This window comes from Fukomys damarensis, unplaced genomic scaffold (assembly GCF_012274545.1).
Source record: "Fukomys damarensis isolate Sample0158 unplaced genomic scaffold, DMR_v1.0_HiC HiC_scaffold_33, whole genome shotgun sequence".
Lineage (NCBI taxonomy): Eukaryota > Metazoa > Chordata > Mammalia > Rodentia > Bathyergidae > Fukomys > Fukomys damarensis.
This window is the reverse complement of record NW_022900945.1, coordinates 51,464,646-51,487,381: the sequence shown is the minus strand read 5'-3', so window position 1 is coordinate 51,487,381 and position 22,736 is coordinate 51,464,646. Positions and strand designations below refer to the sequence as shown.

Sequence of the window (22,736 nt, the reverse complement as noted above, 5' to 3'; positions counted from 1 at the left end):
GGGCCGACAGATACTGTAAGGGATTATAGTAACAGCACATCCCAGGTGGGTGCTTTACATACTGGGCCGATGGCAAGGAGCACAAACGAGGTTTACATAAGGCCAGGAGCTATGGAGCTATATGGATGGAACCTAAAGATAGACAATTTAAAAAAATAAAAATAGCAATAAAATATTTTTCTTTGAACTGAATATATAATTTTATGAAAGGCAGGTTTTATTTTCTAATTGAGGCTTTTTAAAAAGGAGTGCTGAGGGATTGTTTTACCTGAAGAAATTTATGAGGTGAATTAATTTCAGGTAGTACTGTAATTTGAATATTTTCTTTTGCTGACTTTTCTCCTTGAATGCTAATTCTGTACCTGGTGGTGAAATAACCAATAGCTAGGAATCAAGGAGAGCACACAGCCAGGTGTGATGGGGCATACCTGTAATCTGAGCACTGGGGAGGCTGAGGCAGGAGGATTGCCTGTGAGTTTGAGGCCAGTCTGGGCTACATAGTGAATTCAAGGCCAGCCTGGATTGTATAGTGAGACCCTGTCTCAAAAAAAAAGTGCTGGGGATTTAGGTCAGTGGTGCCTGCCTGACAAGTGTAAGATCCTGAGTTCGATTCCTGGCACTAGGTGGGTGGAGAAGAAACTATTGAAAAAAATGGCTAAAGTTTATTCTGACACACGCATATAACCAATGGCAGTGATGAAGCCATGGTTTAGATGTTAGTCGTATAATCCACTGTAGCACGTGGTAAACAAATTGTTTTGGAGGTGGTAGATTCTATGAATGGGGCTTTTTCCCTCCTTTAGATTTGATTTAGGGGAGTGAAGTAGACATTACCTGAGTATACACAGCCCGGGAATGTGAAGGACGAGTGGAAGGAGGTGCAATCATCTGACGGGACTGGGAGGTTCAGACGTTAGAATTACAGTGAGGATCTGTGAAACTGCTGTTTCTGCAGGTGTGGGAGCGAGGGAGCTGTGTAGCTTTTCCTACCTAGGAAAGGACAGGCACTTGCTGTTATTTTTGAGGAGTCATCTGGTGAAAGATGTCACTAAAACGAGAGTGGACTTGGGTCCTGATGAAATGCCCGTGTTGTCCTAGCTCAGCTCCCTAGACCGAGTGTGGTACAGAGTAAGTGTGTGGTCTTTGGGGTTAGATTGGCTGGTTTATAAAAGCCCTGCTTGTACCACTTTTTACCTGTGCAGCCTTGAGTATATTACCTAACCTCTGTGGGCTTTATTTGGCATTTTAATGTATAGTATGGGGTTAATGTTACAAATGTAGAGTTGTTAGGATATTTAAATGAAATAACATCTGAAACTTTAAAATAGTACTTTCTTTAACTTCATTTCTTCCTATAAGATGCATCTCTGGGTTATAACATTGTTGCATAGGTCTCTTTGGAGTGGGATTTTGTCATATCCTCTTTCTCTCTAAGAAGGTTATATTTTGTTTTGTTGGGAGGATTTATATTAACGAAAAACAATCTGCTAAAACAGTCATTCATCTCTTCCCACCTAATCAAGAACTGTGTGAAATTTCTAAGCCTCTGTCCCTCTTTTCTCTCCCTGTCTGATTCCTTGGGACTGACAGCATAAACACGGAGGAGTCTCTGATCTTTGAAAATTCCTGACAGTCTTGAGTGTTGTAGTTTTTCAGTGAGTCTTGAGAGGTTTTGGAGAAGACTCAGAGGCAGCCCTAATGTGTTTGTTAGTGGAGCCAGGAGCATGGGCATAGAGTGAGCTTTGTAGAGTGAGCATGGAGAAGCTTTGGGGGATGTTGTAGATGAATTAGTCATCTACATAGTTTCTCAGGCGTTTTCACAAAGGTCTCTATCACCAGTGTTTAAGTTTGGATTATTCTTCTCTTTTACTTAGTACTTGGATAGTCATTGCATGCAGACTGATTTTAATACTACATTAGTCTGGCTGAGTAATTTTTGGGAAGAGAAAGCTGTTGCACTTAAAATCCTATAACAGTCTTAAGCACGTCTTTGAGTTGAGTCAGTGTTTTAGACTTGCCTTGAGTACAAGACTGGGGCTTGTATGTATGTGTTCCTAGTTGGATCCTGTACAAATATACTTCAATTTATTTGAATAAAAGTTGAGTGTTAGGTGCTTGAATGCTAAGGATACAGAATGAACAGGACAAGATTTTTGCCCTCAAATTGCTCCTGGTTTAGTGGGGAGACAAACGTGAATAAATAAACACACATACCATACGTATGATAAAATTCTGATAGAATGTGGCGTACAGAGGCGTAGTGGGGACAGGGAGGAAGTGAGCAGTTTACCTTGAGAAGCCTGAAAGGGCTTTGCCAGTGAGGTAATAGCCACGTTGGTCTTAAAACTTACCTGCCAGGCCGGGAGTTATTGCAGGCGAGGGAACAGTATATTCAAGGGACTGAAGTTTGAAGAATATGCTCGGGGAACTACAGTACGCGGAGGGAAATAGACCAGGAAATGAAGGGCCTCATCTGTGGTGTGTAGAAATTTAGATTTTAAGCTTTGGTCCCTGAGGGATTTATTATTTTTAGGGTTTATTCATTTATTCTTGGAGATGGGGTCTCACCATGTAGCTCAGGCTGGCCTTGAACTCCCCATGATCCTCCTGCGTCAGAGTGCTAGAGTTACAGATGTGGGCCTGCACGCCTGGCTCAGTCCTGAAGAATTCAGAGCAGTGAGATAGGAAGCTATCATATTTACCTTTTAAATTCTTTGCAGTGGATGTTTGTAGAGGATGATCAGTGGTTGGAGAGAGAAAAGAGAAGGTAGCAAGCTGTTTTCTTAGGTCCAGGTTATAAAAACCTTAGCATAAAAGAGATGTAGCCTGTGGAAAGCATTGGATTTGAGAGACTTTTTAAAAGGTAAAATGAGTGAAACTTTGTAAGATGATTTGTGAGCATAAGGCAAGAGAAAAATAACAGGGTGGCTCCGTGGCTCGTGGCTTGAGGGCTCAGATGGCTGGAGAGGGTGGAGAGAGAGCCCACACTTCTGTGTTTCTGAGTTGAGTTCGAAGAACCTGCAGGTAGAACGATTTGAGGCCGCGGAGACCTTTGCAGTCATTAGCCTTTAGTTGCTGGTGTCGTGAATGAAGCTTCTTCGGAGGGCGATACACAGTGGGGAGCTGCAGCCGTGAGTGTGCCGGTGCGGGAAGAGGGGTCCCGAAGGTGGCCTAGCAGCTGCAAGGAGGTCAGCAATAGGAGGGCTGTGATGATCTTTTCTCTAAGACAGTACCTTTCTCCTTCTGTAGGAGCTTGTTTTCGTAGGTTGAGAAAGCGGCATCAGTGAATGCCGTCTAATTGAAGGAGTTTTTCTGAGAGAATAGTAATCAACACCCAGGCAGGGAGGAAGCCTAAAGTAGCTCTCTTGCCTTGTAGTTTTTTTCTTTTGAAGTGGGAGGCAGGATCATCTGCCAAGCGTTAGTGAGGTGGTATGAATTGACTGGGAGGCTGAAAGAGAACGGAGAATGTGTCGGGTAGTAGCTGAGAAGATCGATGGCAGTAACAAAGTCAAGCAAAAGATGGCAGTGTTTTGATCGAAAGGAGATTGAATGCTATATGTATTGTTCTACAAAATTGTATGGTTTTTTTGTTTTTTAAAGACAGGTTCTCCCTGTGTAGCCCAGGCTGTCCTCAAATTCACAGCAATCCTCCTGACTCAGCCTCCCCAGTGCTGGGATTACAGGCATGCACCAACAGGCTTGGAACAAGCTTGTGCACAATCTTGTTTTGCTTAGTGGCTCCAGTTAGTAGCCGAGAAGTTGAACTCTGGGGAATGAGGGGTGGGAAGGTCCCAGCTGAGTAGATAGGGAGGTGTAAACAGTCATTGGTTTCATAGCAGTCAGTCAAGAAGGGATAAAGTGGAATCCTTCATTTTTCTCAGTCTTTATAGCTGTCATCCTTGTGTGGCTCCTCACTCTCACAGTAATGTTCTAGCCAGTTTTCTCTAAATCCACTATGCTTCCTCCAAATTATTTGTGTCATGGTGATCTGCATGACCTTTTAACAATTTAAATCATTTTCTGCCCTGACTTTCAACCCTTCATTTTAGGACGAAATCTCAAATCCCTTGGAAGGGTCTGGTAGGCCCCTCTTCATCCTCATTTTCCATTGTTCTCACCTCTGTGTTCCTTCCTACAAGTGAGCTTTGATACAGGTTTAATCTGCTTCCTGTATCAATGATCTTCCGATTGTTTCTCTTGCTTCACTTCTTAGATAAAACATCATTTGGGGAAGTTTTTCCAGACTGTTTACAGGAGTTAACATTCTCCCAGTGTTTAGTATAATTGCTTGGGAAACCTTGTGTTCCCCCCCCCCATACTAGAAGTTTAAGGGTGGGCGCTCTGTCTAGTTCACTATTGTATGTTTCATCTTGAGCACAGTGCCTAAGGCACAGTAGGCACTCCATCAATTTCTGTTGAATTAATGAATAAGGTCATTAAGAGATTAGTTTTTTTTTCTTTCTTGCAGTGAGACAAGGTCTCACTACATAGTTCAGGCTGTCCTTGAACTCATGGTGTAGCGCATGCTGGCATTGAACTCCCAGCAACCTTCCTGCCTCAGCCTCTGGGATTACAGGTGTATGCCACCATGCCTGACCGAAATGGGATTTTTTTTTTTTTTTTTTTTGTACTGGGGTGCGAACTTGGGTCCTTGCGCTTGTGAGGCAGGTGGCCGATCCATTGAGCCAAATCCCCAGCCCTGAGATGGGATGATTGATTGATTGATTGATTGATTTGGGTAACGGAGGTTGAACTCTGGACCTTGCACTTGCGAAGCAGGCAGTGGAACCACTGAGCTAAGTCCCTGGTCTGAGATTGGATATTTTAATGAGTGAGTAAGCAGATTTGGAAGTAGAGAGGAAAAGCTGGATAAGGACAGGGTTGTGCCAGAATAAGATGAGTTTAAGATTTAAAGGTTTTAGGAAATGGCTGTGTCCAATTCTAGGATGCTGCAGTGTGGAGATGGAGGTCTTTGTGTTTGTAGAGGTAAGGTTATGGAGGTGGACATTGGTAGGATTTTAAGTAGAGAAGTACAAGGCAGATGGTGAAGTCTTGATCAGTACAATAGACACAGCCCTTTCCTGTTATAAAATTAGCACAGTTCTTGTCCCGTAGGAGGCTGTGTGGTATAGAAGAAAGATCATAAGTTCAGACTCTCGGTTCAGACTTTGGACCACCTACCTGATTTTTCAATCCTTTTTTGTTTTTCTTTTTGTAAATTGGGAATGGTGAGACCAGCTGCAGGAGTTTCATTGCTAAAAAGTGTTTTCTGAAAGTACTTAACTAATACTAACTTGTTTTTATTCCTGATTGCTGCCATCACTTCGAGAGAGCGTGGAAGTGGAAGTAGGGGAGAGAAGCAAAGATAACAAGTGAATTTTTTTTTCAGTACTGGGGATCGAACTCTGGCCCTTGTGCTTGGGAGACAGGTGGTGAAACCACTGAGCCAAATCCCAGGCCCAATAACAAGTGAATTTTGAATTCATTTCATTTATTCCGCATGTTGAGTTTATGTTACAGGGTTAGCGCAAACATGTATGAAGGAATACAGAACAGGCAAGCACTGATGTATGGAAGGATTTTATAAACTAAGACTGGCTGGCTCATGAAAATTGTGTTGTTGATCTACACAACACAATTAAAGAAATGCTTTGGGCTGGGGATGTAGTTGAGTGGTGCTGTTCTTGCCTGGCAAGTGCAAAGTCCTGAGTTTGATCCTCAGTACCCAAAGGAAAAAGAAAAAAAAAAAAGAACTGTTTTATCTTATAATTTTCCACAAAAATTTCCATCCTGCATAGGAGTCTATTTTACTGTCCTGGAGGGCAGAGTAAGAACCATTACGTGAAAGTTACAGGGAAGGAGTCTGTTGATAGCTTTGGCTTTTGTTTGGAAAAGCATTTTCTAACAATTGGACATTGGATTTGTTCAACAGTGAAATGGATGTCATGGAAAGTAATGAGTTCCCTATCAGAGCTTGTACCCAAGTGGTGACTGTCAGAGAGATAACAGAATAATTCTTGACGGAGGAAAGCATTGGATTAAATAATTGCTAAGGCCTGTTTGGAAGATTGGAGGATTTTGACTTCATTTGAGATCTGTCTGTGCATCATTCATTCAACACATATGTGAATGCTTCTTGTTTTGTCTGAAAGGTCGAAAGCCAGTGTGTGTGTGTGTGTGTGTGTGTGTGTGTGTGTTTGAGACAGGATCTTGCTGTATAGTCCAGGCTGGTCTTGAAGTCATTATGTAGCCTAGGCTGAGGCTGTCCTTGAACTCATGGCAGTCCTCCTGCCTCAGCCTTCCAAGTGCTGGGAATATAGGCAAGTGCTACCGCCCCTGGCTGCCAGTGTTTTGTTTTGTTTGGGTTTTTCTTCCCCCCTCTTTTTTTTTTGTACTGGGGATCGAACCCAGGACCTTGTGCTTGGTGAGGCAGGCGGCGGAACCACTGAGCTAAATCCCTGGTCCCTGGGTTTTTCTTCTTTTATTTTTTTTTCTTTCTCCTTCCTGTGTACTAAGGCAGAGCCAAAGACTTTATCAGTCACTGGCTTTGATCTCCCCATTTGGATGAGAGACTCAAACCGGTGTTGGTGGTAACAGAAGCTGCTGTCTTCACCAGGTGGGTGGGATTAGGGTGGAGTCCGTGATATTCAGCTGGAGACATGAAATGTAAAAATGTGCTGCCAGGAAGTTTGGTTTAATGCTTCAAATTTTTGCTAAAGAGCAAATCTTTCTAGATGATGTCAGACCCATTAAGTTAATTTTTTAAAAGAATGATCTCCTCCTGTTTGACACGTAAGATCTGTGGTGCCATAGCATCGTCTTTTTCATTTGCTTCTCACAGTCTGTGTCTGGCTAGAAAATCGTTTACATGTCTGTGGCTTAGTCAAGTCTCCTTTCTGCTGAGCATCTTTTTGCTGGTTGTTTTTTGTGTGCTTACCACATATTTCCTCATATAATTTTTTTTTTTTTGAGAAGAGTCTCACTGTGTAGTCCAGGCTGGCCTTGATTCTCAGTTTCTCCTGCCTCAGCCTCCTGAGTGCTGGGATTACAGGCATGTGTCACCACACTTAGTTTCACCTCACATTTTTAAAGAAACTGTTAAAGTGGCTTGACTGTTACTTTGCCTTTTTTGTATGTTAGAAGATGGGAATTCATTTTGTAGCTGTACTCTTGATTTTGGACTATTCATGTGTTTATTTCATTTGATCTTCTGTGATCAAAGACAGTGAATAAAATGGGCTTTGGATTAGGAATTTCTTGCTTGCATTAGAGATGAAAAAAGCCATTCATTCACCTATGACTTCTGTAGGAATTTAATTCTTTTTTTTTTTTTTTTTTTTTACATGGGGTTCCCTTTGGTATTGACGGATCTGTGAATTTAATTCTTTTTTTTTTTTTTTTTTTGAGACAGGGTCTCACTATGTAATTGAGACTGACCTGAACTCACTATGTAGCCCAGGCTGGTCTCGAGCTCACAGCGATCCTCTTGCCTCAGTCTCCCGAGTGCTGGGGTTTCAGGCGTGCGCCACCATGCCCGGCGGGAATTTAATTCTTAAAAAGAGATTGTAAGGAACTGATTTACTCTATAACTTGATCTTTTCAACTTGAGGTATCCTAGACTGAAAATTCTTTGTGTATTACTGGCCCTTTCTCGTAATAATGGTATTGAAACAGAAGGAGATTGGATATTGATAATACCTCAATTGAAAGAGAATATGAAGATCATAGCTTCTGAGCCAGCAGTGAACTAAATAATTCAGTTTTTAAACTTGGGAAGAACCTTAGATGTTATGTAATCCAAGTGCAGGTTATAGAAGAAGCAGCTGAAACCCTGCAAGTGGTTTGACTGAGCCACTGGTTCATAGGTACAGATGTAGGTCAGAAGTGTGCCAGAGCGGTGGGAGTTTGTAACAGTGTGATCCGCCTGTCTTTAGGAAGGAAAAGTCTCTAAAACTTCGAGGGATGGGTGGGGCTGGGACGGACCCTTAGAAATAGAAGAGATAAAATACCCTAGAATTTCTCATCGTATGAGGCTCAGATTGTTTGCTGTGGTGTGACTGACATGGAGCTTCACTTCGTCATTGAATCACGAATAGTGGGCGTCTACTGCCCGCCTGCCTTATTGTAGATGCAGCGCTAAATGTTGGGGCTGCAGATTGGAATCAATCATATCCTTGCACTCATGGGTCTCATGTACTAATAGAAGAGCATAAGACAGAATACATTCTCTTTCATCATTTCTCAAAACCAAATTCAAGCCGGGCATAGTGGTGCTTGCCTGTTATTCCAGCCCTTTGGTAGGCTGAGGCAGGAGTATGAGAAGTTTGAGCCCAGCCTGGGCTATTTAGTGACTTAGCAAGACCCTGTCTCACAGTAAAAAATGATGTAGCTCACTGTGAAGGCAATCCCTAGTGTTCAAGAAACAAACAAAAAATAAATCCAATGTTATCAAGTTAGTGACCTTCTGTTTCTATAATCCACACATCTCAGCTGTTTTTTTGCTTTGGTATTTCTAAGGAAAACAGAAAAACCAGGATCTCAGTACACCGCTAAACAAGCTGTGCCCTGGGATAGGCAGAAGTATGAAAACGAAAGAATCCAGGGGTTTATCCTTAGACATTAAGCCTTTAGGAGGACACGTTTGTGACGAGTCATTTGAGTCACCTGTTTTCTTTGAGGTGAGGGCTTGGCATGTAGCGGGAGGGGGAGCCTGGAGACTGGGTGAGTTGGCTTCCCTAAAGGACTGTGGACCGGACAGATTTGGTCAGAGATTGCTGCTTCTCTGTTATGTGCCCCAGCTGGCTCTGTTAACCTCAGAGGAGCGTTGGATGGAGCAGGCTCTCAGGTCAGGTGCATAGTTTCTGCTGTAGCCATCTGAAAGAAGAGGTCTTTTTTGGGTGAATTTATCTGGCAATCAGTTGTCCTAGTTGGAAAAAGACATGTTTGGGGTGGAAGTGTTTCCTGGGTCCATGAAGGTAGTAAACAGAGATTGCCTTGGCAGGAACTGTTGGGATCCCCATTCTGACGTGCAGGATAGCTTATTGCTTTGAGTAGATTTAGCAGTGTTTACTCCTTCTGGTTCCTTTGCTAACATCAGAACCCTAGTCAAATGAAGCAAGGTGGCACATAGGTGTAATCCTAGCGCTCAGGAGGCTGAGGCAGGAGGATCGCCAGTTTGAGGCCAGCTACATAGGTGACCCTGTCTCAAAAAAAGGGGGAGGGGGAGAAAAAGTATTTAATCCTAAAATTATCCGGTGTATGCATTTATCCGTTCAGTAAATATTAACTGAGGGCCTGTGTGCCAAGTGCCAGGCACATGTTCCCTACTTTGAAAAAACTTAAAAAAGAAATGACTAGACAGTAAGTGATTTAAAAAAGTTTCAAAGTATATCAAATGCCAGGAAGGAAATAAACAAGGTGTCAAGTTAGAGAACACTGAAAGGGAGTTCTTTAGGGTGATAGTCTGCTGCATTCTGCCTTCAGCTTAGTTATCAAACTCAGGGAAGAAACGTAATACTCTAGCAAAGTAGAGAAGAACCATTATTCAGAGTGGTTTGTGGTTAATGTATTCGTTAAGTCATTAGTGTTAACAAAGAATTAGAAAAGTAAATGTTAACTTTTCTTTTTCTTTTATTTTTGAGACAGGGTCTTGCTATATAGTTCAGCTTAGCCTTACACTCACTATGTAGCCCAGGCTGGCCTTGAACTCATGACAGTCTTTCTGCTTCAGCCTACCCAGTGCTGGGATTACAGGTGTGTGTCCCCCCCAGATTCAATTTAAATTATAAGTTTAAATTGATTTGTTTTAAAAGTGAACTGAAATGAATATGCTAAGATAGTTACTTTCCCCAGTTGATTAAGAAGCTGCTGAAATTGGGCTGTGATCATCCTGTTCCAGTATAATTTGAACCTTATGTGTTTGTTTCCTTCCCAGGTGGAGACTTGAATTTTGATCTATGTCCTACCACATCCGGCTTCCTGAAAGAACTTGATGGTCACATGACCCTGGACATGGATGCTGTCCTGTCGGATTTTGTCCGTTCCACAGGAGCAGAGCCAGGGCTAGCCCGAGATCTCCTGGAAGGTAAGGCGCTGGGGCTGAGGGTGAGAAAAGAGAGAGTGAATGATTGATATTTATTGTTAGGATGATTTGGCACATTTAAGGTGGTCTGGAAGATACTTTTTATGTGGGTGGCCTTCCATTTAAGTTACTTGAACCAGGCCCATGTCTGTAATCCCAGCACCTGCGAGGCAGGGGAATCACTATAGGTTCAAGGCCAGCCTAAGTGGCATAGTAAGTTCCAAGCCAGCCTGGACTATATAGTGAGAATGTGTCTTAAAACACAGAAAAACCCAAAACCACTTGATATTTGTAATGATCTAATTCCACTGTCAGTTAGGTTCAGGTAATATAAGTGAACATTTATATTAGTCCACTTAAAGCAAATATCTCCATGTGCAAGCCTTCTTTATATTTTGCTTATTTATAAGTATACATTCATATAAATTTGAATATTGTACATTTTAAGACTGTGAAGGATTACAGTCGTATTTAGTCATAATTAACAGACTTTTTTTCAGAATTAATGCAGTCACAATAAAAATACCGATAGTATTCCTTACAGAACTAGAGAAATGGTTGCAACATTTATTTGAAACCAGAAGAGACCCAGAATAGCAAAAGCCATTCCAGGTAACAAGGACAAGGCAGGGGGCATCACAGCCCAGATTTCAAGTTACATTACAAAGCTGCAGTGATAAAAGTTTGGTACTAGCAATAACAAGAGACACGTGGGTCAGTGGGTTAGAACACAGGATGCAAAAACAACTCCAGGCCCACTCACTACCTTATTTTTGACAAAGGGACCAAATCCATTCACTGGAGGAAAGATAACTTTTTAAACAAATGATGTTGGGAAAACTGGCTTTCCATATGCTGAAGATCTTTGACCCATTTTGATTTTAGTTTAGTACATGTTCAGAGATATGGGTCTAGGTTCAATCTTTTTTTATCCAGTGAAGGGATTTAGTTATTATGAATTGTGCTGCTATAAACATGGATGTGCATATATCACTGTGGTATGATGTTTTTAGCTCTTTTGGGAAAGGTATCTAGAAGGGGAATAGTTGGGTCAAATGAAATTTCTATGTTTAGTTTTTTGAGGAATCTCCACACTGATTCCTGTAGCTAAATCTTGGAAGCAGGCTGTATGTCTATCAACATATGAATGGATAAAGAAAATGTATTTATACGCGATAAGAGTACTGCTGTGTCACGAAGAAGGATAAACGAGTCATTTGTAGGAAAATGGATGCACCTTGAAGTAAAAGTGAGGTAAATCAGACACACAAGATTAAATATTCATGGTTTCTCATATATAAGAAACTCAATATAAAGTATAAATAAAGACAGATAATAAGAAAAGAGAGCTGGGCGTGGTGGTGCCCGCTTGTAATCCCAGCACTTGGGAGGCTGAGGCAGGAGGGTCGCTGTGATTTCGAGACCAGCCTGGGCTGCACAGTGTGTTCCAGATCAGTCTCAACTACATAGTGAGACCCTGTCTCAAAAAACCAAAAAAAAAAAAAGAAGAAGAAGAAGAAGAAAAGAAAAGAGGAAAAAAGTTACAATCCAACGTGGACAATATATCTAAAACTGTACCTTGGTTTGGTATACAGTAATTGTCCTTGGCCTATTAGCCGGTTGTTAATCTGTATGTATCATAACTAACTTTTTAAGGACTTATAAATAAATGAACCTGATGCTGGAAGAAAAAAGAGTGCAGGGAAAAGGGGAAAAAAGGATTGATGTGTTATGTTCATGTACCAATTCCTCATAATGAATGTAATTATGCACTGAAAACAAGTACTAATAAAAATGTAAATGAAAAACGGATGCTTTTTGATGTAAAAAGTATATAATGACACAGGCAGGCCTACAGGGAGGGGCAAGTTCTTAGATTCATTGGTAATTGTTTAGATTTTCAGCCCTTAGGAAGCTGTGACAGTCTGACCTTTGCTTAGCTATCTATGAGCAGAGTTTAGAAACAGAAGATCAGAATTTAAATTCCAGTTGATTAATTCGATGCCATTTCCCCCTTAACTTGGATTTTCAGTTTCTGCTACTTTTCCCCACGTGTCCTGTGCTCCACCCAGGTTTGGCTGTCACTGTAGTGTGATATTCTTTCTTCCCTTATTCTCATCCTTGAAATTCAGCTCAGAAGGCTCCTTTTGCAAAGTAAAATGATCTGGAACATTCTCCATTCTTTGTGCAACACGTGTTAGATACTTTCAAGTGTTCAGTATGTTGAGATATATTATTTTTTTCTCTCAGCCAGCCTTTTAAGGTTCACTGAACTTAAACAATTTGAATCTAGGCAGTTTGGTTTCAGAGTATGGCCCTTAACAGTTGTTACAGATTATTGTTTGTATGTGGGCTTGCACAACTACTCGCGTTTCGAGGAAAAGCTAAGGGTGCTGTATGAATGATCATGTTATGAAAGAAAAGTTGAGGTGCTGAGAGAGTGAAGAGAGAAACCCAATTAGGATCTAGAGTGCACAGAAGTCCTTGAGGAGGTTCAGTGTACGACATGAGTAGGAGGAGGAAGAAGAGAGGATTTTTGCAGGACAAATACCTTACCCACGGGCCCTAAGGCGAGAGAGAGCTTGACACATTGGAAAACCCTGACAGCACTTAGGAAAGTGGTGCTAGTGCAGTGGGAAGTCGGCTGGATAGACAGGAAGCAGAGCCTTTCTTGACCATGGTGGTGTTGATGTTATATTCCCAGGTCCCTGGAAAGCTGGTGAAGGATTCTAATCAGACTCTGGTTGTTAATAGTGTACTGGTTGTCAGATTCTGAGTGGACTGGAATGTGGCCAGTGACCAGATAAGGACCTCACTGTAGTTCCAGGGAGAGATGACTGTGATCTGGACCACAGTGGCAGCAGTGGAGGGAGAGAGAGGTGGATGGATCTAAGACACAGTTTAAAAGAGGAATCAAAGACCCAGTCCACTCTGTCTTTTTGTAGCTTTATTTTGTCCTTTAAAAGTGAACTCTGGCTGTCATGTTAAAGAACAAGTCAGAGATGGGGAGAGAATGGGAGCAGAGAGATGTTAGAGAATTTCCCTCTCAGAGGACCAAAGACTGGGTGAAAGTGTAAGCACCTGACTTGGGATACTGGCAATAAATTGGACGTGAAAGAATAGACTTGAGAGGTATTTCAGGGATACAAACAACCCTGAGGACGGGCTGGGTGGCAGCACAGAAGGAATCGTGGAGGAGCAGTGAGAACCGGGAAGTGACTGAAATCTTTGGGCCTGGAGGGATTGTGATGCCCGCGCTGACTTGGGGACATAGAAGGGAGGAAACAAGCTTTGTGAAGGACGAGCTGAACATTCATATTTGCATGCAATGAATGTTAGAAGGGCCTGATTTTAAGGAGCTTTGCATACAGTCGGAAGTACATTCACTGATTGATTGATTCAGGAAAGTCGTCTGTTTATTCAACAAATATTGAGTGCCAGGTACTCTTCTAGATGCTTGAACAAAACAAAGCAAACAAAATTCCCTACCCTCGTGTTGTAGCAGGAGAGGCAGTCAAAGAAACATGGTTACTACATAAGTTATAGATATACGTGCGCACGCGCGCACACACACACACACACACACACACATACACACACGTGAGGGGGGGTACTAGGAATTGAACTTGGGACCTTGTGCTTGCCAGGCAGGCACAGCACCACTGAACTATATCCCCTGGCCCATAAATAAGGTATCAAGTGCTGTGGAAAATATAAGAAGAATAAGTACGTTACAATTGCAATAGGGCAGTCAAGGTGGGACTTAGTAAGAGTAAGAATGTGACATTTGAGCAAATACCTAGCGCTGATGAGAAGTTGTCCGTGTGGGTATGTCGGTGAAAGGGCCTCACACGCAGTGGGGACAGGCCGTGGAGAGGCTCTAGGGTGAAAGCCGATTTAGAATATTCTAGGAACAGGGCTGGGGATTTAGCTCAGTGGCACAGTGACTGTCTGGCAAGTGCAAGGTTCTGAGTTCGATCCCTTGTACCAAAAAAAAAAAAAGATATTCTAGGAACAGTGAGTAAGACTAGCGACTGAAACGGAGTGAACAAAGGGAATTGTAGAAGTGGTGAATGTAATGGTTTAGAAGTAAAGTTGTAGAGCCATTAATGATTAGTGAGTGAAGTCACAGCAGCAGCAGAAATAAACACATAGATCCTGCTTCCTGTGTACCAAGCATGGTTCTCTGTTCTTTTCTTTTTTCAGTACCAGGGATTGAACTCAGGATCTTGTGCTTGCGAGGCAGGTGTGGCATCACTGTGCTAAATCCCCAGCCCTGTGTACGTTTTCTTTTCTGTTTTTGTTTTTTTTTTTTCCTTTTTGAGACAAAGTCTCACTGTATAGTTCTTGAACTTACTGTGTAGCCCAGGCTGGCCTTAACTTGAAGTTAGTACTGTTCTTACCATCTGCATTTTCATAGATAAAGAAATTGAAGGCTGATGCATGGTGGTGCACACCTGTAATCCCAGCACTTGGGAGGCTGGGGCAGGAGGATCGCTGTGAGTTCGAGTTTGAGGCCAGCCTGGGCTACCTAGTGAGTTCAAAGCCTAAACTTCTTTTACAGCAAAACTGCTGTGGGCTGATCCTGAAGATGTTCCTTCAGCTCCTCCCTGTTCCCTTTCTCCATAATTAGAATCAGACAGACAGTCTGTTGGATTAATATTGTACACCCTGAATAGCACAGCTCTAGGAGACAGTCACATTGTGTATCCTTCCTGCACATGCGTGGATCGTGAATCAGTCACACAGTCACACTGGTTCTCTTCCTGATTGCTTTGTGTGCGGGACTCCAGGTGGCCATTAGCTCCTGAGAAGCTGTGGTTCCACCTGGTCCCAACTTTCTTTCTTTTTTTTTTTTGGTTTTTTGAGACATAGGCTCACTATGTAATAGAGACTGACCTAGAACTCACTACGTAGCCCAGAACTCACAGCAATCCTCCTGCTTCAGCCTCCTGAGTGCTGGGATTACAGGCATGTACCACCATGCCTCACTCCCAACTTTCAAGAATAGTCTGTTTCTTTTTTTCTTTTTTTTTTCTTCATCTCCTACCTCTCTCCCTGGCTTTGGATCCTACGCTGTAGCGGTTGAGGCATAAAACATTCATTGGTACATTTTAGGAATATATAATGATAACGCTCATCATAGGGAATTTGCCTCTGTACGTGGTACATCCTGCCTCTTTTTTCCCATTTCCTCCCTCCCCTCAAGCCCCCTTTCCCTCACTATGTACAAAAGCTTTGTTTCCATTTTTTCCTTCTATTTTTTCTTGTTCCTTCCTTCCTTTCTCCCTTCTCCTCCCTTGTTCCCCTTCCCATTTGAATGTTTTCTTCCTATTTCCCAATATCTGTTACACGTTTTAGTCCTTATCGCCACTTTCAGTTTCTCATACCAGAAAAACAGTGATTATTCAAACATGAGTGTCTGACTTATGATCTCAGGGTCCATCCATTTGGCTATAAATGTCTGAAGCTTATCCTTCTTTAAGGCAGAGCAGTACTCAGTTTAAAGAAAGAAAAGAAACACATCTTTATCCATTCTTCCATGACCTAAAGATTTGATCATGGAACAAAATAAGTCATCAGAACTGTGCTTTGAGAAAATGAATCTCATGTCATTTTTTTAGAGTTGATGGGAATTATGCTGATGGCAGATGAACTAGCAGAAAAAAGTGTGAACAGTTCAGCAGTATGTAAATAACAAAGCTGGAGAAAGCCACAGAAAAACCCATTATGACAATTCTATTGCTTAGGGGTCTTTCTTCAGTAGAGTAAGTGATACTTAAATGGGTGGGCAATATGGTTCTCTTTCATAAGCTGATGACATCTGTCAACTCTTTCTCTAGAAAAATGCAGATACTCATAGTTGCACATATAGTTTCAGGTTGCTTAAGACACCCCAAAGTGTGCCTAGGCTTAGAACCTTTTTGGATTTCAGAATTGGGAGACCCGGGCTTGAGTCCTGCTGAGCTCTTACTACGTAGTAGCTGTGACTTTGGGCAAGTCCCTTTCCTTCTCTATATGTAAAAGGAGGCTTTAGTTTTAGGTTACTAGATTTCTAAAGGCCCTTTGAGTTCTGAGAGACAAAGCTTCTCCCCTCATGGATATGTACTTAGGAAATAGACAATAAATTAAAAAATTAATATTTCAGATAGAAATGTTAGGAAGCAAATTCAAAGAAGAATGATTGAAGTACTATTAGTATTTACCTGCTGATTTTTTTGTTTGTTTTGTGTTTTGGGGAATTGAATCCAGGGACTCATATGCTAGGCAAGGGCTCTACCACTGAGCTACATACATACTTCGTAAGCTCCTGCTTACGAGGTTTTAATAGTGCAAGAGTGGTCCGTGTTTCTTTCCCCAATTTCTCTATACCTGAGTGCATAATTTGCTTTTTGCTTTGTGTCCTGACAGGAAAAAATTGGGACGTGAGTGCCGCCCTCAGTGACTTTGAGCAGCTCCGTCAGGTCCATGCTGGGAGCCTCCCCCCACCCTTTAGTGAAGGGAGCAGTGGCTCCCAGACCCCCGAAAAAGGCTGTTCTGATAGGGAGTGTGCGCGCCCTTCCCGACCCAGCCTGCAGCGGCAAGATGACATCATTCAAGGTACAGGGCAGCTGATGAGAGATGCTTGTGAATACCGCAGAGTAAGAAGGGCGGGGACTGTTAAATAGAGCAGAAAGCCTAGGTATTCTCCTTATCCCCAGACAAGCACAGAAGGAGATGGCCAAGGTCAGCAGAGACCTTACCATCTCTCTGCATCCTGTTACCCTGTATGAGATCTCCTTCAGATCTGTGAAAGAAATAGAGCAAAGAGGGTAACAGTGTAATTGATGACATTAGGTACATTTAAAAGTAGAATTAAAAGGATCAGTGCCATCTACTGTTTTGGAAAGTGATAATTTGTTAATATTTGCCAGTATCCACCAAAGTTTAAAAATGCATAATAGTCTGAACAATTTCATTTCTGGGAATTTATGATACATATATATGTGCTTATATCTTAGCATATCTCCTTTAAATACATAAACACGTACAAAATAATTATTTTATAATAACTGAACTTGAAAATACTTTTTAATGCCCATTAGTACAGAAGTGGCTAAATGAACCATAATCATTCTTACTCTGGAAGAATTTTCAGCTCTTAAAAGGAATTAGATAAAATGTAATATGCTATTTTGAAAGGCTTGCTAACCCTCATTCAGAAAGGTAAGATACAGCATGTGTAGGATATTTCTGTTTGCCTTTTTAAAGATTTTAAAAGCTGTATGGGCTTCTGTATGCAAAAAGTTTCTAGGAAGACATAAAAGGTTGTCTCTGGAGAAAGGGTCAGGAATTGTGAGTTTGCAGGGAAACTTCTTTGTAAAATCTTTTATACTTTTTGATGGCATTTTGATATTTAATCATGACACGTGGTACTTTTGAGATACCTAAAAAATATTTTAGAATGACGTCACTACAGAATTAACTTTAGGCAACTTAATTTATATAATGTATAAATACTAGCTTGAGAACGGCCAGGCAACATTGGAACTCTTGCCTCCTTAACAGCATCATGATATAACTGAAGGCGTGCAAATGAATGGTATTGGAGCAAATTATGCTCACCGTGGAAAGCAGCTGGTGAATTGCAAGTGCTTCGTATTCAGAATAAATGATTGGGGGACTATCTATGGTTTTAAGCATGTTACGAATTAACTGTCCCTATAAATTTCTGATAAATATGAGTATCAAGAAACGTTGTTGTAAATACTATAAATAGAAGCCATTGATTTAGGAAAAAAATTCCTATGTGTATAAGATTTGCTATTAATTTTCTTTTCTATAAGAGAAATCCTTTCTACATTCTCCAAGACCCTAAGTATTATCAGATTATTTGACTAAATCTATCTGAAAAAAACCCATTTCCATTGTTCCTTCTTCCTCCCACCAGACAGTAACCCAGCTATGAAAGAGTGAGTTCATCTCATGGTGGGAAATGGAGCTATAAGAAAACAGAGTCAGAGGAGGAAGAAGGCCAGGCAGATTCCAAAGAAGGGTAGAAAGAGAAATGTGTTATTTGGTGCTAATTTAAGTGCCTGCAAGAATGCGACTTTTGCCGGGCATGGTGGCGCACGCCTGTAATCCCAGCACTTGAGAGGCTGAGGCTGGAGGATCAGTGCAAGTTTGAGGCCAGCCTGGGCTACACAGTGAGACCTTGTCTCACAAAAAGAAAAGAAAAGAAAACTGGTGTGAAGTTCAGTAACTGGTTTGGCACAGTTTTTCTCTGGTGTGAAACTGTGTCAGGAGACAGTCCTCCCCATATCAGGGCAGAATTCTCTGTTGGGCCGCATATGTTCTAAGTGACTCTGTTTCTCATTGCAGAAAAACGCCTGTCTAGGGGCATCTCCCACGCCAGCTCCAGCATTGTCTCCCTAGCCCGGTCCCAGGTCTCCTCCAGTGGTGGGGGTGGGGGCAGCAGTGAGCACCCCCTGGAAATGCCCATCTGTGCCTTCCAGCTTCCGGATCTCACTGTGTACAGCGAAGACTTCCGCAGCTTCATAGAGAGAGACCTCATTGAGCAGTCCATGCTGGTTGCCTTGGAGCAGGCAGGTCAGTGAGTGGTGTTTCTTCCAGCGTTCCTTCCTCTGCTCTCCACCTTGGCGGCCTTGAGCACTAGCTTCCGGTATCAGTGTGTGTCCGGTTGTGCCACAGACAGGTGTTAGCCAGATAAATGTGGACCAGGGTGGGTGCTTTTTGAAGAAAAGATGCTGATTAAATGCTTCCCTTTGGAAAATTTCTGTTGGATAGAAGGGAAACCAGATACACACATAAAAGGTTTACAAATAAATACCTAAAAATGAACCAATCAAAAAAACCCATACAACTAAGTATGGTTGACTTGGAAGCTTCCTTGCTAGTAGAGAGGACCAGTGCTGTCTCTGAAGTACTGAAAGTCACATGTACTCATAACCTTTTTCCCTTAGTGTACTGACTTTCACAGTCACATTTGCCTTAAATTATTGTTAGAATTAGTTGTAGCGTGGGACAGCTGGAGTTCTGGGGAAAGTTAGGCATTTCAAGATTCTCATGGGAAAAAGACTGGAGCTGGGAGATGGGGGCATGCAGAGGGAGACTTTTCATTTCATACATGTCTGTATTATATGCATGTGTTCATAAGTTTTTAGAAGTTAGCAGGTGAGCTGGGCTAGTGAATATAGGCCAGTTTTTCTCTTTAGTAGTTCAAGCAAAAAAATGTTTTGTGCATGCTATTGGGGACTAGGTACCCATAAGATTTTGCACTGAGCTATATCCCCAACTTCCCCAACTTTTTTTTTATTTAATGAAACAAGCAAGCAGTAGCAAAGTTTATTTGAAAAGGTAAAAATGAAGAGGGAGAAATTGGCCCTGCAGCACATGCTTGAGCCAAGTAAAAGAGGAAAAAAGATAAAAGAACACCCTGGAAAAAAGAAGGGAGGGCTACCATGACGAAGTCATGATAGCATTTTTTTTTTTCTTCATTTTCTGTTTTTGTTAGAGAAAGAATCTCAGTTGCAAAACTGCCTAGGCTGGGCTTGAACTTGGATTCTTTTGTTTTAGCCTTCCAGCATGTTGGGATTACAGACACATGCCACTTGCTTCAAGAAAATTGTTTAGCATCGTTTGTAAAATATTTTTTTCCTATTAATAACAAATTGGCAATTGTGGGATGAGCACAGAATTGAGACTCATTTTCTTGGGTGTTTTTTGTATTTGTCTTTAAAGTCATAGCACACACATACTGACATGTCTACCATCATGCGCAGTACAGGCAGGACACATGCCTTGCATTGTTTTGTTTTACTTATGGTGCGTTTATGCTGAGTTTTTATTGCTACAGTTGATACTGGTTTTCTAAACATAGAGAAGGAATAAGGCCAGACCAACTAGCCAACACAGTTTGAACCTTTGCAGTGTTGACACTTTGAATCTGCTCATGTTTTGTTGTAAAAGCTGTATTGTGTGTGGTATTATATTTAGAAGACTCCCTGTACCCACTAGATGCCAGTGGCATCTCCCCATGTGGCAAAGCAAACATCTCCGCATGATAACTAAGGTACCCTTGAGACAAAACTGTCCCTGATTTTTGTTTTTTGGTTTTTTTCATGGTACTGGGAATTAAACCCTGGGCCTTCATACTGAGCTATGTCCACCTCCCTCTTTTGAGTCAGGATCTCCCTGAATTGCCCAGGCAGGGCTCACACTTACTATCTCTGTCATGCACCACCATGCCTGCGTGTCTGCTTAAGACCTGCTTATCTAACCAGTTGTGCTTAACCATATTCTAACTAAATACTGTGTAAGGGAAAAGGGTATAAAGAGGTGCAGAGTACTGGTTTTATTCTGAGTAGTCTTCCTGGAGGAGGCTAATCCTCTCCTCTTCTTTTCCTCCACTCTTACGTTTTTTTCAGGGCGTTTGAATTGGTGGGTTAGTGTGGACCCCACCTGTCAGAGACTTCTTCCTTTGGCAACTACTGGAGATGGGAACTGCCTTCTGCACGCAGCTTCTCTTGGTGAGTCTTGAAAATGACCCTCCGTTCTCCTATAGAAAGGAAGAAATTGAATCAAATCTCATGCATAGGACTTGGTCCAGCCACCTTGATCCTAGGCAAAAGGGATGGTACAGAACCATCCCAGGCAGAAGGGGTGCTTCACAGCAAGGTTGTGCTGCTGAGTGTGCACGCGCATGTGCCTGTACGCATAGGCGTGTGTATGTGATGGCACAGGAAGAGATGGGAGAGAGCCCGGCCTTCCAGTCTTCCAGTCTTGTGCACATCGTGAGGAGAGCACAGGGCTGAGCTAGCGCCTGCTCTGTGAGCTGACCCTTCGGAGTGAAGCGCAGCAATAAGCAAAAGATACATGGCTCAGTGTGTGTGTGATTCTACTTAATAGTTACTCTTTGGGTGTGTAAAAAAGTAGTTTTAGTAGTCCTTTGTGACACTTACATTACATAGCCTCTTTACAACTCAATATATTACTTGTCCTTAGCTTTAAAAGTTCTATTTTCCAGCCAACCCTCAAGCGTTGATGCTGATTGCTGCGCACCAGACCAGTGTTACCTGCTGCTGCTCTGTATTTATTTTCATTTGTTGAACTTGCTGCAGTAATGGGGCTTCCTGTCAGGGTTTGGTGGGATGTGTTAATCCCCCACATGCAAGTTCTCAGTCTTTGTACCTCCAGAATAGAAACATCTTTTCTTGATAAGTACTTCTTCCCTAAATCATAGAAAGAGTTTCCCTGAGTCTGGGCTTACCCTGATTTTTTTCTGTTCGGGGTCCGTATGTCATCAGTGAGTGGCTGGGGAAGTAGCTCAGTGGTGGAGCACTTGCCTAGCTTGTGTGAAGTTTGATCACCAATGCTGTGAAAGCAAACAAAATTACCCCCAAAATTCATGGGTTGAGTGACTGTAAGGTATTTTACACCATGCTTTCTTGGCACAGGGATGTGGGGCTTCCACGATCGGGACTTGGCACTGAGGAAATCCTTGTATGCACTGATGGAAAAGGGAGCGGAGAAGGAGGCATTGAAAAGGCGCTGGAGGTGGCAGCAAACACAGCAGAACAAAGAGGTAGGAGAGTGCGAGGGGAGCACCTTGTTCACCACAGTTAACCTGTTGCTAAAGTTACCTAGTGCTGAGCCAGTGGAAGGGTTGCCAGGTGCCTACGATCAGTGTGGGTGCCCTATAATCCTGCAGTCGTAACAGCTACAAACGCCTTCTGATGCAGCCATGAGAGAGAGCCACGGGGGAGCCCACACCCAGAGAGGGTTAGTGAGCATTGCTCTGCACTCGCTGGGAACTCAGTAGTGGCAGTATTTTGCAAAATGAAGTACAATTCAGTAGAACTTTTGTTTGTTTGTTTGTTTGCTTATAATAAGGCTAGATTAGTTTTTAAGGATTTATGTTTTCAGTTCTTAGAGAACTGTAAATGCTCTTTTTTGATACATGACATTGATTTTCATTTACTGTTTTGGGTTGATTAGAATTTTTAAAAGTATACCTATTAAATTGATTTTGAATGTTATTGGCCAGGGATTTGGCAAAAGGTGAGGTTACTTTTATTTATATATTTATTTTGTTTGTTTGTTTGTTTGTTGTTTGAAGATTTTTACTGTGTTCCGTTCTGTGCCATTCCAAAACTGAACACCAGGCATAAAAGGATTAAACACATTACTGGAGCTGAAGTCTCTAAATAGGTGACTAGGAGTAAATGAGGTCACACGAGCCTGGAGAATCTACGCAGTGACCAAGTAGCGTAGGTACAGCCCTGAAGCTTCTTAACATTCATTATTGCTTAGTATTCATTAATTTTAAAAAATGCTTTGATAAGCTTGTAATTGCCCAAAAAAGTATGATTGTTAAGATAATCACCGATGAAGCCAATTCACTAGGTTGTGAGTGTTACCGGACTTAACAATGATCTAAAAACATAGAAACCTCCTCCAAGCCTGCGCACCTGCCGAGGTTACTTTTATATAAGAAAATAGACTGGGTGTGATAGCACATCCTGTCATCCCAGCACTCTGAGAGGTGGGGCAGGAGTTTGACAAGTGTGAGCCCAGCTTGGGCAATTTAATGGACCTTATTTCAAAATAAAAGTAAGAGGCAGGGGGACTAGCTCAGTGTGAAGGCCCTGCTTCA

At 42.0% G+C, this 22,736-nt stretch overlaps 1 protein-coding gene across 5 annotated transcripts in view; it reads left to right on the top strand.

Moving 5' to 3' along the window:
* The window catches only part of Otud7b (OTU deubiquitinase 7B), a 63,058-nt gene that overhangs the window by 24,037 nt on the left and 16,285 nt on the right, over nt 1-22,736 (top strand). For 4 of the 5 annotated variants that reach the window (XM_010616364.2, XM_010616365.3, XM_010616362.3 and 1 more), the window contains exons 2-6: nt 9,935-10,084; nt 16,493-16,681; nt 18,443-18,670; nt 20,509-20,610; nt 21,538-21,665. In XM_010616364.2, coding sequence (XP_010614666.1) covers nt 10,000-10,084; nt 16,493-16,681; nt 18,443-18,670; nt 20,509-20,610; nt 21,538-21,665 — 732 coding nt within the window. In that variant the 5' untranslated portion in view covers nt 9,935-9,999. Of the gene's footprint in view, nt 1-9,934; nt 10,085-16,492; nt 16,682-18,442; nt 18,671-20,508; nt 20,611-21,537; nt 21,666-22,736 lie in introns of those variants that run through there. The other variant, XM_033758253.1, reaches the window with a different exon arrangement.